Here is a 15,117-nt window from a genome sequence, read left to right on the forward strand (position 1 = left end):
AAATGAGACCTTTTCCATGGAGAGCTATTACTCAAAGGTATTGGCTCATTCTTGTCATTGGATTATTTCCCTGTAACTGATTCTTTTTTGCTCCACTCTGGTTAACTGCTCATCCTGCCTGATTGTTCACTTCATTAGATTTTGGACATTATTGGCTTCACTGTCTCTGTCTAGGATATCCTTAAAAGATTTCTGGAGTGCTAGTTTGGTGGTCATAAATTTCATAAGGTGTTCTGTGTCATTGCAGTGAACTGTGAGGGGGTCAATTTTATTCTGAAATTTCCTCATCCAGTTCCACCTCTGCCCCCAGCCAAAACCCCCACAGATCCTCCACAGCAGAAGCTGACTGACAGCGATGGAATGTTTAGTTTCTTCACTAACCTTCACAGGTTTTCCACTTCACAGTTTGACCCACATCTGCCACCCCATCCTTCTTCCTGCTACCCACCTGGGCTATCATAAGGGTGGGCATAGTGGTAAAGGTCACAGTCTCCCAAGGGCCACAGCAGCTTCCAGCAAGGTGAGGCTTCGAAATGATCCCACATGACCCACACACAGAGTCTGGTGTGTCAGTAAGCCGGCTGATAAGCCTGGCATCAGAGACTATCAGCTTGTGTGCCCTTCCAAGCACCAGGAACTTTTCAGCCTACTTCCTAACTATTTGCTTTCTTTTGTATGGGTTTGTATTTTCCACTGGAGCAGGAATGGATGGTCAAGCTTCTAGAGCAGTCTGAATTCTGGGGACACCAAGAGCCTTAGGCTCCTGAGACACCCATAGAATCTTTCAGTCATGTTTTGTTTCTTCAAGACCCTCTTGGGGCCATGGTAAAGGCCATACCCATGCAGGACATAGGGAGAAAGATGTGGATAGAAACCTAACCTAGGCTCAGCTACCATCTAAAGGTGCTTAATTTTCAGAGTATGAATTAGGTTTCCACAAATAGATAAAGCCAGGTTACTGGAAATGAGTTTGTTTCCAGTGAGTGGAATTTAACAGTGAGCCCCTGGGGTGTGGGGGTGAGAGGGTGGGGCCAGGCAGACACCCAACCCTCTTCCACTTGTTGTTGAGCTCTACAGAGGTTGGTGGACACCCACGATGGGATGGCCATGGCTTCTGTTTGAGGAGGTGGCTCTTTACTTGATGGAAGAGGAGCCAGCAAAGAAGCTTCCAAAATATAGGGGACAGCAAGTGCCAAGACCCAAAGACAGCAAGAGGCTTGGTGGAAAGCTATTCTCCTCATTATCCTGGAGTCCCTTCTCATCTTATACCCTAGAAATGTCCATTAAATGCAGATAAAGCCAGGTGTGGTGGCACACACCTACAATCCTAACACTCAGGGAGGCTGAGGTAGGTGGGTTGGAAGTTCAAGCCTGGCCAGGGCAACTGTAAGACTCAGCAAGACCTTGTGTAAAAATTTTTAAAAGAATGAATTTAAAAGGAACTAGAAATGTAGTTCGGTGAGAAGGTCCTGTGTTCCGCGCCCAGTACCACACACGTACACACACACACACACACACACACACACACACACACACACACACGCGCGCGCGCACACAGGTAATAAGTGAAGCCTCATAGACCAATTCCTGCTGACTTCTCCTAGGTCTGTTTGGCTACTTCTCCTTCTGTCTTTCCATTGAAAGTGAACCGCCCATGTACCCAGTTACTAGTAAATCATTTTTGGTTCCTCATTAACTCATCACAAGGGGGAGAACTCTCCCACCTGCTGCCTCTCCTTGAAGATCCAGGAGCAGAGGTGCCACCAAGTGTCACTTGCAGATGACACTTCACATACCCTCCAGCAGCCTTGGAAAGTTGTACGCCCAAGGGAACATCATGGGTTTTTTTGACTTTTAATATTGGTTCACTCTTTAAGGCAGTGATCCCCAGCGACCAGGGACCAGTTTCATGGAACACCGTGTTTCCATAGATGGGTGAGGGATCATTTTTTATTGCTTTTAGACTAGTCTATGTTTGCAACCCTAATAATTACACTCCCCAGCGCTATCATCACTGCCTCAGCTCTACTCAGATCACCAGGCATTAGATTCTCATTAGGGTGGCAACATAGGTCTCTCACACACACAGTCCACAGTAGGGTCTGGGCTCCTGAGAGAGTTCCGTGTTGCTGCTGATCTGACAGGATGCAAGGCTTATGTGATGGCACCCACTCTGGGAGTGATGAGAAATACAGCTGAGGCTTCAGTCACCTGTCACATTCTTCCTGCTATGTGACCTAGTTCCCATGGGTTATGGACCAATACCTGGGAATTGGGCACTCCAGGTCTAAAACATTCCCCTCTATAACTCTTGTAAAGGAGGGTAGATGTCTTAGTCATTTTCTATGCCAATGGAACAAAATACCTGACTCCAGCAAATTAAGGTGGGAAGGTTTATTTTGGCTCACAGTTTTTAGGGATTTCATGGCAGAGAAGCACCATGGGGGAAAGGCTGCTTGTGGCACGGCAGTAAGAAGTAGAGAAAGAAGGAAAGAGCTGGGGAGAGAGATAAATCTTTCTAGACCACACTTTCAGTCACCACCTCTTCTGACCAGGCTCCTCCTCCTGACAGCAATGAGCTGTAAGCCTCATGGTCCAACCACCTTCCAAATGGGCTTCCCATAAGCACATGAGGCGTTGGGCAACACCTAGAGGTAAAGCATAAGTGTGGAGTCCTATAAACACAAAATTCCCTTTCATAGTGCACCAAAAGTTGTCCCCAAGGGTGAACTCAGAATGAAAAAGGACAAGGAATCTCAAGGTTTTCATCACCTCTCAGCTGCTGAATGAGGTGGCTTGGCCCCCCTGGTGACAGGTGGCGCTTCTGGCCAACAGGAGGAGCTCATGATGAGGGTGTTCAACATCATACAAACCTGAAAGAAGAGATCCTCTAAGGCAGAGGTGGAGCTCTGCCTGCTGGGCAGGAAAGGGCCAGTCCTGCAACACAGTGACATGTCACTTGGAAGCTTTGTATCTTCAAATATAGCCACCGCAATGAAGGCCTGTTGTGTCTAAAGCACAAGTCTGAGTCCATTTATCCTGGGAAAATTTAATAGAGAAAACAGTGTAGTGTGTAGACCTCCTTCTTTCCTTTCCTCCTGATGGGGACCTCCATCCGCACAGGGAGGTAACAAGGTTCCTCCTGGTGGCTCGGGCCCAGGCCTTTCCGTGCAAGTGTGCAACTCGATAGACTTATTCACTTATTCTATAGACAGCAGAGGTCTAGTGGGGAGGAGGTGGTCTGACAAGGTACAGATTCTTTGGTCTGCAGAAGCTCCTGCTCTGAGATGCAGCATGCAGCATCACTGCCAGGACAGGGTGGAAATGACCCCACTGCTAATGTGGATGCTCAGGGGACCATCACCATGCTGCTCCTTGCTCTCTTTCAGAGATCTTCGACCTGGAAACAAATGAACACATGCAGAAGGCTGTCAGTGATCGGCAGATGCCTAAAATAGAGTACAGGAGAATCGAGATTGATGACTACAGTAAGTACAAGTCTTTTTCCCTTTCACAGAAAAGCAAGCTGGGCCTGATGGCCCACACCTGTAATCCTGGCACTAGGAGGCTGAGGCAAGAGGATCATGACTTTGGGCTATGTTGGGGCAACTTATTGCCTTAAAGATTCTGTCTCAGAATGGATTAGCTCAGTGTGAAGGCCTTGGATTGGATCCCCCACAATGCAAAAAAATAAAAATTTGAAAAGAAAAAGAAAGCCGGTGGTATGTCAGAGATTGCCCCTCAGCCCTGATGGCCAGCACAGGAAACACTCACCAGAGAGGCCAATGGGTTAGGTCAGGTCTCGGCTGGAACTCTCCCTGGTCGCCATGTGCTTGCACTGTCGTGGGAAGGGCACTCGTGGATTTTTCCAGGACTGCAGCCTCCATCCTCTGCCTGCAGGCCCTGGGTACCAACAGCTTTCCTATAGCTAGAGAGACATGTCTTGAGGCAGGAGAGTATGTGCTGTCACAGCCTGAGGAGTACCCAGCACTCTACCCTGTGCCTGTCTCCATCCCTGGACCTGTGTCTGTGAGTGCAGACCCAGGCGTGGGCTAGCGCCCCTCCTGACTGCCTCTCGGCAGTTTCACTTAGCGCCACTGGGGTGGCTCCTGGGTATGCCTCACAGCGGCAATCACTCCCCAGAACACTAACCAGGGTGCAATGCCCAGAATAGCCCCCGAAATTCCTCAGCCTAGAGCCCACCTCTATGTACCTCCACATCCTTGAGGCAGGGTCCTGCAGGGGTGTGGGACAGGACAGACCTACTCAGAAAAGAGGTGTTGGCAAGGGGGCACCGCCCAGAATCCCCTGCAAGGGAGGTGGCCCTCCCTTGCCAAGTTGGCCTCTGCTGGAACCTGTCCTGGCTCCGCCAAGCACACACTCACAATAGCCCTGCGGTCTGGAAAGTGACCGCCAGTCAAATCCTCCAGACACTGCTGCTCTGCAGAGAGGGACAGTGAAGAAGACATGAGGGGCAGCCCCCTCAAGTCAGAAGAGCCCTAAACTGTAAACCCCCAAGCAAGCAAGGCTGTGGCAGTCCGCTTTTTCCCAGAATGCTCCTCTGCCCCGCCCTGGAGCATAGACCACCCCACCCCCACCCCCAGCTCCTCTCCTGGTTCCCTAACCCTATCCCTCCAGCTGGCTCTGCCACTGCTGTCCCCGAAGGTTTCCAAACCTTGACTGCACCTCTCACACAGCTCAGGAGTCAACCACAGCCCTCCCCGGCCTCTCACTTGTCCCCAGGACTCCAGTGTTGGGACAGTGGCCTAGAGGCTGTTGTGTTTCCAGGGCCTGTCCTCCTATTCTGCTCCCCGGAGGCTCAGGCCACCTGGAGACAGCAGTGGGCAGCAGGGGCTGGAATGCGGCCTCCCCAGCTCTCTCAGTGGCCAAGACCACCCCACACACACACATCTTGTAGATATTTGAGCATTAAAGTCCCCTGCCTATCTCTCCACCTGGCCCTGGGCCACAGGTACAGTTCGCAAGCCATTAACATTCACCCCAGATCTCTATGAGAAGCTGCCCCGGCCTGGGGATGTGTATGTTTAGGAATCTGGGCGGTAGTTAACATCAGTAAGGAAATCCTACATCCCTCTGTGTAGAAGCTAGATCTCTCTGTGCAGATCAAGCTGGCCTTGAACTCACGGCGATCCTCCTGCTTCAGCTTCCCCAGCTGGGACTACAGGCATGTACTACCATGTATGGCTAGGAGAAGCAGTTTCTTGAGACCTGCTTGTTCTTCTTCTCTTCCCCTTCTGCATTTCACACTGCCAAGGACCAAGCTCAGTGACCCTGGCAGAAGTAAGAGTCCTCTCTGGCTCCAGCAGACAGACCTGCCCAGCTCCTATCTACAAAGCCACCAGGCCGGGCCAGATCCTCAGCGCACTCGTACCCGGTCCCCATCTCAGCCTCCCTTCCTGGTCACCTCCCCACCCCAAACCCACTGCTCCCAAGTACCAGCCCACTGTGGGTGCTGCACACAGCACTGACTGCGCTCAGAACTCAGCCTCCTAATCAGCAGGTCCTGGTTTCCCTGGGCTCCCGCATATGTGGCTGCATTTAAGCTTCAGATTGGGAACACAGCCTCAGGGAGGTTGGGTGACACACCCAAGAGCACACATCTGGAGTCACTTTGATGACTCTGGACTTCCCACCCATGCCTTCCCAGTGTCCACAGCCTCCACCCGGGGACAGACACCCTACCCTCTGTCCCCGCGCCCTGACCTGGCTATGTTGGTCTCTCCCCAGACCTGCCGGTGCAAATACTAAAGCCAGCCACCTTCACGGACACAGCCCACTATCCCTTGCTGCTGGTTGTGTAAGTATCACGCCATCATCTTCTGCAAGTGCTCTTCACAATCCTGGAAACCCCCGACATTTAGATGAGAGGGGCTCCTTGCCCTCCTGGCTGCTCTGGCCACTCTGCCAGTGCTGGCTGGGAGGAAGCAGAAGCCAGTGCTCAGGGAGCCTAAACAGCATCCCCAAAGCCTCCCCTGAGCACCCTCCATGTGTGTGAGACTCTGGGGGCCTGTGTTTAGACCTCAAGACAACCATCCAGTGCCCCATCAACACCCGGAGGGTATGGAGTCCAGTTGGGTTCTTGGCATGCTGGGCACCTCCCCACGAGGGGTTTCCAGTGCTAGCACCAAAAGCACATGGAGGGAGAGGCCACCAAAAGGGTTCACACCATCCCTGTCTACCGTCACCAGCCCTTCCTAGACTCAGGGAATGGCAGGGAACATGGAGCCCATGTGGGCCTCGGGGAGCTGGGCGAGTACAAGCCTGCACTGGAGTGGCTCTGGGGACATCAGGAGTCACTCCCTGAGTGAATGACAGGTTCCCCTTGGAGCTCCAGGTGACCCTGACAACTCACCCTACCATTGTTACTCCGGGGCCTGATTCCTAAGTTACAAAGAGCCTTTGTTATAAAGACACCCAGGGCATAAATTCCAGTGTCTTACTCTGGTTTGCTATTACCACTCCTCTGGATATCTGGACCAACTTCACACTTCGCCCAAAATCCCCCTAAGTACACATACACCTCTCTCTCTCTGTCTCTGTCTGTCTGTCTGTCTCTCTCTCTCTCTCTCTCTCTCTCTCTCTCTCTCTCTCTCTCTCTCTCTCTCCTCTTTTCTCCCTCACCACATTACATTCTTACAACTTTCTAAGAAATACTACATACTTCAAAGCCAGCTTCTTTCCTGAACTCAGAGTTCTCCAGGGATCATAAGGGAAAAACTGCAAAGCCTCTCAATTTACAAAACTACCCACTTTCCTTCCAGAATCAGCTTAGGCGGGCATCCGAAGCAGAAGGAACGCAGTCAGGGGTGGCAAAACTTACCGCGTGTGCAGATGGGCTGCCGCCTGCCTCAGGGGCCAGTTTGCAGGACATGGCTTTCTGCTTGTTTGTTTCTTGCTATGACTTCAAATGTGACAGCAAGGAGATTTGGGGACTCCGACACTCCTAAGATACTAGGCCAGCAATGCCTGCTTAAAACAAAAAAATACAAAAATAAACAGGACCCACATTCACAGAGAACAATCTCATGATGAAACACAGGCCCTTCAGCTGCCAGCCCCTGGCTGCAGCTCTCCTGGGCTGTCCGCTGTCTGCTCCCCTCCAGCACCCCACGTCACCTATACCTCATGGTCCTCGCAGAAGGTGAGCTCCCCGGAGAGAAGGCTGGGTCTGCGTGTCCTGGCAGCCCTGATTTTGGAAGGGAGCATGGCCATCTGTGGCCAACCCTGGACCATCTCTCTTCCTCATCCTTCCCCTTCAAGGGGAAACACAGTCACAGCAGCGTCACAGTGTTTTGGTCAGTGAAAGGGTGTGCAAGTGACAGTGATCCCGTAGGATTCTATCACCTAGTGATGCATGTGTGAGTGCTCTGTGAAGTTCACATGGCAAAATCACCTAGCAGCGCCTTCTCAGAATGCAGCCCTGTCACTAAGGGATGTGGTTAGAAAATTTCTGTGTGAGGCAAGAGAATCACAAGTTCGAGCCCAGCCTGCATGGCTTAGCAACTCACTGAGACCTTGTAATGTAATAAAAACTAAAACCGACCTGGAAATGTAGCTCAATGCAAAAGCTCTGGCCCAATCTGCTGTACAGTGTAAAAATGAAAAGAAAAAGCCTCGCAAAACCTCTTGTGGCCAGGGTTGATTTAACACCCAGCATCCCCTTGAGAACAGCACTGCTGGCCGCAGTGCCAGGCTTCCCAAGAGCTTCAGTGTCACAGGCCTGTCACACGTGCTGCTTCTCACAGATTAACATGGGACAGAGGATTTCTGCAAATGGCACCCATGTGACACCACTGAGGGGAGAAACCTAAGACCCAGTGGCGGAGTCCCGCCAGAGTCCCGCTATGCTAGGTTAGCACCCCATGGAGTCAGAGGTGGGGTTGAAGTTTCCCTTAGCAAATAGATGGCTCCTGAGGCCAGGGCAGAGGAGGAATCCCTGGGGCAGAACCATCAGACATGGTGTCAGCCACACTGTGAGGCCCTAACTGTCTCTTCCAGGGACGGCACCCCAGGCAGCCAGAGCGTGGCTGAGAAGTTCCAGGTGACGTGGGAGACAGTGCTGGTGAGCAGCCATGGAGCTGTGGTGGTCAAATGCGATGGCCGAGGCAGTGGCTTCCAGGGCACCAAACTCCTGCAGGAAGTGAGGAGGCGGCTGGGCGCACTGGAGGAGAAAGACCAGATGGAGGCTGTTCGGTGAGCTGGGGTCCTCAGTGCTGGGGCTGCTGACACTGGCCAGAGCCCCTGCATCTCTGCCAACCATCACCATAGCAGGCAGGGGCCATAGGGAAGGAAGGACGGTGAATATGAGGGGCTGCAGATGGTCCCCTGTTACCGCGCACATCTGGGCAGTAGGAAGAAATGCACCCAGATTTTTTTTTAATTTAAGGAGAAAAAGAAAAAAACAGAAAAAGGGTACAAGTAATACAAAATTTAAAAAATAAACAGTAAGAAATCAATAGTTAATATTACATATTCTCATCTTAGAAATAGTTGTTCAAGTTACAAAATTAAAGCATATAAAGTGGACTTTCAAACAGTGAGAGTGCAAACAGTTTTGTTCAATGATCCAAAAAAAAAGTAATATGGTTATCTATCTTATACACTTAAACATATATGCAGTTATAACCTTTAGAGCACTTTCTTTTCTTTTCTTTTGTACAATGACAATTACACATTTTGAGTTTTATTACTCCCACAGTTCTTATTACTTTTTTTGAAGAGAGTAAAACCAAATGCAACATATCAGAACAGAGTCAGTCAAATCAAAAGGATGGACATAATAGATAATGTAAAAACAAAATACAAGGTGATCAACAATGGTTACCATATTACCTCTTGCTATTTTAAGAATTGCCAGTTATAATAAAATTGAACAAAACAGTAAAGAACAAAACCAAAGCATTGGAGACATTACAGGACTTTAAAAGAAGATAATAGTCAACCAGAATGGGCGTCATAATGAATCTTACTGTCTTCACAGTTGTTGCCAATACTTTCGAACTTGGTACTATCAAGCAAAGCAGAATAGGGGAAAATCAGTCAAAACAAGATGGTGAGGGCAATACAGGATTTCAAATCAAGTTAATAGGAAAGCAAAGTAGATTACTATAATGTATCCTGCTATTTTTTATTTATTTTTCCCTTAATTAAAAAGGTAAAAATAAAAAGTAAATATTTTTTTAAAAAGGGGGATTGAGATAAGAGAGGGCATAACAACAGAACAGCGCAGGTCAAAACATAACCATTTAAGCAAAATAGTGTTTCACCACAAGATATCCTGACATAAAAATAATTACCATAGTGTTTCTTTCCTTGAAATCTTTGAGTATAACTTCATATACTGTAGCACCAAACATATCAAGACACTATAAAACCATTTAAGAGAATGACATTATTACAGGGTATTTAGAACCAATTAACAGAAAATGAACAATGATTTCTGTATAATCTCCTTGCCTATAAAAGTTTTTGCTTATATTATCATATATAATAAAATCCAATAAGATACAACCTTATAAGACCAATGGAGGCAGAAGAATACAAGTTTAATGGGACTTCAAAACAAGATGATACTAAATCAGCACTAGCTATTATGATGTCGTGTTTTCTCCAAAATAGCTGTTCCTACCATCTGATCTTCTCTGCCTCATTTCTGTTGAGCTTTTTTTCTGTCCTTTGTTTTCAGTTTGTCATTCTTCATTTCGCTTTCTGTTCCATTCATTGTGGCCACTTTGCCACTATTTCTAGAATCTTGGTATTTTCCTTTTTTAGAATATCCTGTAGTATTCTCTGTAGGGTTGAACTTGTGGTTGCAAATTCCCCTAGTTCCTCTTTATCCTGGAAATACCTTGTTTTTCCATCAATTTCTAGGGGCAGTTGTGCAGGATATACCAATCTTGGCTGGAGGTTATTATCTTTCAAAGCTTGAATTATTTCCCCCCACGCTCTTTGTGATTTGATGGTTTGTGCCGAGAAGTCTGCTGTAATTCTGATGGGTGTTCCCTTGTAAGTGATCTGTTTCTTGTCTCTGACAGCTTTTAATATTCTGTTTTTATATTGGATTTCTGGAATTTTGATTATTATATGCCTGGGTGTAATTCTGTTTGGGTTGTAGGTGGCCGGGGTCCTGTATTCCTCATACATCTTAGTATCTTTACCATTTGCTAAATTAGGGAAATTCTCTTAGATTATTTCTGTGAATAGCTTTTGTAGTCCATTTGTTTGTGTCCCTACTTCTTCTTTCATGTTCTTAATTCTTAAGTTATAGATCCTCTTATCATCTTCTAGCCTTTGTATTTTTTTTTTTTTTTTTTTTTTGTCTTTTTCGTTTTTATCGGTACCAGGGATCGAACTCACGACTGCCTGCTTGCAAGGCAGGCGCTTATGCCACTGAGCTAAATCCCCAGCCCCCTTGTATTGTTGCTGGGGTTTTTTTGTTATTTTTAAGAAGTTTTTCATTTCATGCTCCCATATTACAAATCTTCCCTCCAGTTCAGATAATCTATCCTTAATTTCTTTCAAGCTGTTATGCCACTTTTTGATAGAGTTTTTAGTTTTCTGGTAATGTCTTTGAACCTGCTTCACGCATTCTATGTTTTCTCTATTTTCTCCATCAAACAATTCTCCCCTTTTTTTCTGTTCTTCCATTCCACCATCTGTTTTTTCTTGGGCAGTGCTTAGCATTTCTCTAACTATTCTATTTATATCTTGCTTCAGGTCATTAATAACTTCATTCCTGAACTCGTCTATGAGGCTCTGCAGATAGCGCTTTATGTCTATTGATGCTGTGTCTGATATTGCATGTTTCTCAGGATTGGGGGCCGAGGACTCTTTCTTGTTGCTCCCTCTTCCCATATTTTTTGTTCCTGCTATACAAGCATGTATAGGAGGCCCAGTTTCTTTCCTTGTCATTTACCGTTTGTTTGAATTGCACCGGCTAGGTGTTCCCGCCCACTGCAGTGTACTAGGGAGACACAGACCTGGGCAGCCTATGCTGGGTCCTCCCCTCCAGGTCAACCTACCGAAGGCTTCACTGCTAGGGTGCACCTCCAGGCTCTGGGACCTGGTTTGGGCTAGCTTACTGGGTCTTAGTCAGCGGCATCACCCAAGCCAGGCACTCCCCACCAATCCCGCTTGAGAGAGGAATATGTGACTGAAGTCACTGCAACAACCTGTTCTGGCTAGTCTGCCCGGTCCCAGTATGTCCTTTGCTGAAGCCTCCTACTCTATGGAAGGGTCCCCGATCCACTCACTCACCTCAGGTCAATGCTCCCGGCCAGTCCTGCTCTCAACTCCATTCACCGCTTCCCACTCTCAGAGCTTTCACGCCTCTGTCCTTGCCGTGCCAATTGGGATGCAGCAGTGGCTGCAGGAAATTCAAATCACGGCTTCCAGTGGCGCGCACCCCAGCTTCCGCGCTGAGACCTTATCTGTTCCTGTTATATCACCGAGATTGCATTTCCATTTGGTTTCTCTTAGTTTAGTTCGTTCCTGGGTTGTCAAAGTATATCTCCCCTTGCTTAGGACTTCTTGCCTGGCACCATTCCTGGATTTTAAGTGCAGTTTCTCAGAGAGCCTCCAAAGCTGTTGCTATCTATCTGCCATGTTCTCCCCAAAGTCCCCAATGCACCCAGATTTGAGGGCTCCTCTTGTGCATCCTGGTCACCAAGGCTGCAAGACCCACCCTCCCCAGACCCCTGAAGACAGGCAGTGCTTGATGTTAAGGCGTGGGCACTCACAGGCAGTTATTGGGTTGCATTGTTTTCTGGAAATAAAAAGACACAGAGAACCCACATCAGGCGACCATGGTCCTCAGTGTGACTCCCGCTGAAAGAAGGGTGGAGAACTCTTTACCAGGCACAGATGCAGGTGCTCAGGGTGACAAAAGCACACATGGTAGGGATCCATGGTGATAACAGCTCCCCACCATGGGATGCAGATGTAGGGAACACAGAGCCTGGTCAGTGAGACCTGGTGCACCAGGGAACATGCATATCAGCGGGATCTCTGTACTGGCCTGGCACTGGTGTCCTCTGCCACATAGAAGAGTTCATGTTGCTGGCTTTTCAGGGCCTCGTCCCCTTGTTTATCAAGACTGAGAGCACATGGATGCTCATGACAAATGATTCTAAACAATCCAAGAGTGACGGGAGAAGCCGTCCCTCCACCAGGAGTCGTGGGCCTGGTGAAGACCGAGGAAGCAACTTCTTCAAAGCTACGTGTTACAGATGGGAGACGCAGCAGGCAGAGTCCGGGGTCCCACCCTGGGGAGGGGATGGCCAGGCCAGCAGCCTGTGGGGTGCATGCAGGTCCTTTTCATCCTGCTGCACCTGCTCTGACTCCCCCCACTGGGGGCCCAGGTGGAACCTAAGCATCTGCTCAGCACCACAGGTCCCTGAGAGCTCAGAACCCAAGGCAAGAGGCTGCTTCTTCACGTACAGGGGATCAGACCTGAGGAGTGGGCACAGCGCATGTCCGAACACAAGGTGGAACCTCTTCCAGAAACAGTCATTGGGTCACCTGAATCCCAGAAGCTCACGGCTTGAGGGCTCAGGACATCTGCAGGCTAGGACATCAGAAACAACACTAGTGCCCAATGGCCTCTGGCCAGAGGAACTGTAATGAAGCTTCCTTAAGAAATGTTCCTTCTTCAGGGAGCAGCAGCAATTTTAGCAGGAGGTCAAAATCAGTAAGACCAGAAATCACTCGTGCCCCACAGCTCCCTAACCTGTCAAATTCCCCATCTCCCACCTCGCCTTCCCCCCACACTCACTTCCCATCTTCAGGGAACAAGCAGAGGTATCTGTGCCAAAAAAAAGTGGAGAGCGATCGAGGCCCTTGGGGTAGGCCCAGGGGAGCCACTCAGACCTGCACCCCAGGACTAGAAGCAGCAAGCTGGTTTCCAGGCTAGGACATAAGAAACAACACGGGGCCCAGGGCCAGGATCTTTAAGGAAAAAAGAATAGGTTTGGCACTGGACACCAGTGCCAGTCCCAGCACTCAGGAGGCTGAGACAGGAGGCTCCTTGCAAACTCGAGACTTGCCTGATCTACAAAAGGCCACCCTGAACTGCATAGGGAGACCCTGTCTCAAAAAGACAAAAATAGAAGAAGAAGAGGAGGATGAGGAGGAAGGGGAGGAGGAAGAGGAGGATGAGGAGGAGAAGAAAGAAAAGAAAAAAAAGAAAGAAAGGAAGGAAGGAAGGAAGGAAGGAAGGAAGAAGGAAAGAAGAAAGAAAGAAAGAAAGAAAGAAAGAAAGAAAGAAAGAAAGAAAGAAAGAAAGAAAGAAAGAAAGAAAAGAAGGAAGGAAGGAAGAAAGAAACAGGAGTTTCCACCACTCCAGAGACTCTACTGTGAAGGAGCCCAAGAGAGCCACAGGCCAGCCTTGGGCACACTGAGACTCACAGAGTGGGTAGGCCATGGGGACCAGAGGAAAAAGAGAGGGCATCGGGGGCAAGGTGGACACACAGCCTGTGGCAAGCTCACGGAAGAAACTGCGATCTGACTTCCCGCCCACTGGGCCCTCTTGGCTCCCTGGGCAGGAGCAGCCCACAGGTGGAAGGCATGCCGGCCCTCAGCCTGTGCCCACCCTGGCCCAAGGCAAGCAGAAGTAATGTACCATCCCTCCACACCCACCTCCGTCTGCCCTGGGGCCCCGCATGCCACAGCTCCTGCACTGGCTCAGGCTCATCATGCCACCAGGAGGCTGCACAGCCTCTCGGCTCTCAAGGCTCTGCTGTCCTGATCTTTGTTGTATCCCAGCATGGAGGACAGCCCTGCCTGGGGGGCACCCTGAGTGTCACCCATGTCATCATCCTTACCGCCTTCTCCTCCCCTATGGCTGTCCCACTTCTGGAAAGGGTGTTTGTCCACGTCACCTGGGCCTCCTTCCACCTGCACCTGGGACTGAGCTCAACACTCACGAGACAAGATGCTTCCACCAGGACACCGTGCAGGACATGCTCAGTGGTTGACTGTGGCCCAGAGCCAGAGCCCCTCTGCCTGTGCTGACCTCAGAGAAGCACCCCACAGCCCCTGTGCCTGGGAGTCACACGCCTATAAGTGGGGGATTAGGGGGCAGGTCAGCAGGAGTGGCCTTGAGCTCTGCAGATGCTGCATTTGCTCAGGGGCCCACAGAGGGGCCGCACAGTGCTCTGAGTCTGGAAATACCCTGGGCACTAACTAAACAAAAGTAGTGAGCCATCATATGAGCACCAGGACTCCTCCATCGTGAAGAGGGGTTCTCCTGCCTGAAAGGATTGGGGGGACGCGTGGGCCTTGGGGCACAAAGTCCCACTACAGAGAGCCCTGACCCTCCTGGTTCTCTCTGGCTGCAGGACGATGCTGAAAGAGCAGTACATCGACAAGACGCGAGTGGCGGTGTTCGGACAGGTGAGTCTCCCTGTCGTCTCTGGGCAGGCAGGGGGGCTGCATCCTGCCAAGTTCCTTCCGGCTCACTGGGAAGTCTCTTCCTTGGTGGGAGCGTGAGTTCTTCCTGTGAACTGAGTTGCATTCCCAGCCCTTTTTCACTTTTTACTTTGAGACATGGTCTAATTGCATCACTAAGTTACCCGGATTAGGCTCAAATTTGTGATACTGCTGCAGGGTTGGTGGCCCACATCTGAAATTCCAGCACTTCAGAGACTGAGGCAGGAAGACTGCTGCAAGTTCAAGTCTAGCCTGAACTAAGGTGACTCACTGTCTCAAAAAAATAAATAAAAGTAAATACAAAGAAAATCATGATCTTCCTGCCTCAGCCTCTCAGAGTTAGTCACTGCTTTCTGAAGAACAAGAGGTAAGGCTCAGCAATCCCAGCAGTGGGAGCTTCCTGGGTTAGCTCACTTACCTCTGCTTCTTGAAGAAAGAAGAGAGGAGCCAGGTCTCCCCTGGAGGGGGCGCCCCAGTACTTTCCCTCCCAGGCCAGTGGGCTCCCACTACGGCACCCAGAATGGGGAGGCAGGTGTCTGCCCCTGATGTCTGTGTTTGGTGAGAGGTGCAGAGGAGCATGGGAAACTCAGCCACTTCCACTCTCATGGGGCCTGACCTGGTACAGCCCAAGCAGAGTCACACTCACAGTCACACACACTCATGCTCACA

General features: G+C 49.6%; 1 protein-coding gene across 5 annotated transcripts in view; it reads left to right on the plus strand.

Annotated features, from left to right (window-relative positions):
* Positions 1-15,117, plus strand: part of Dpp6 (dipeptidyl peptidase like 6) — an 827,976-nt gene that overhangs the window by 806,940 nt on the left and 5,919 nt on the right. For all 5 annotated transcript variants that reach the window (XM_063250818.1, XM_063250821.1, XM_023564980.2 and 2 more), the window contains exons 18-21: positions 3,390-3,488; positions 5,749-5,818; positions 8,020-8,214; positions 14,358-14,412. In XM_063250818.1, the coding sequence (XP_063106888.1) occupies positions 3,390-3,488; positions 5,749-5,818; positions 8,020-8,214; positions 14,358-14,412 (419 nt within the window). The remainder of the gene's footprint in view (positions 1-3,389; positions 3,489-5,748; positions 5,819-8,019; positions 8,215-14,357; positions 14,413-15,117) is intronic.

The sequence above is a fragment of the Cavia porcellus genome, unplaced genomic scaffold, assembly GCF_034190915.1.
Source record: "Cavia porcellus strain 051 isolate PalLab524CR breed Dunkin Hartley unplaced genomic scaffold, mCavPor4.1 scaffold_6, whole genome shotgun sequence".
Taxonomy (NCBI): Eukaryota; Metazoa; Chordata; class Mammalia; order Rodentia; family Caviidae; genus Cavia; species Cavia porcellus.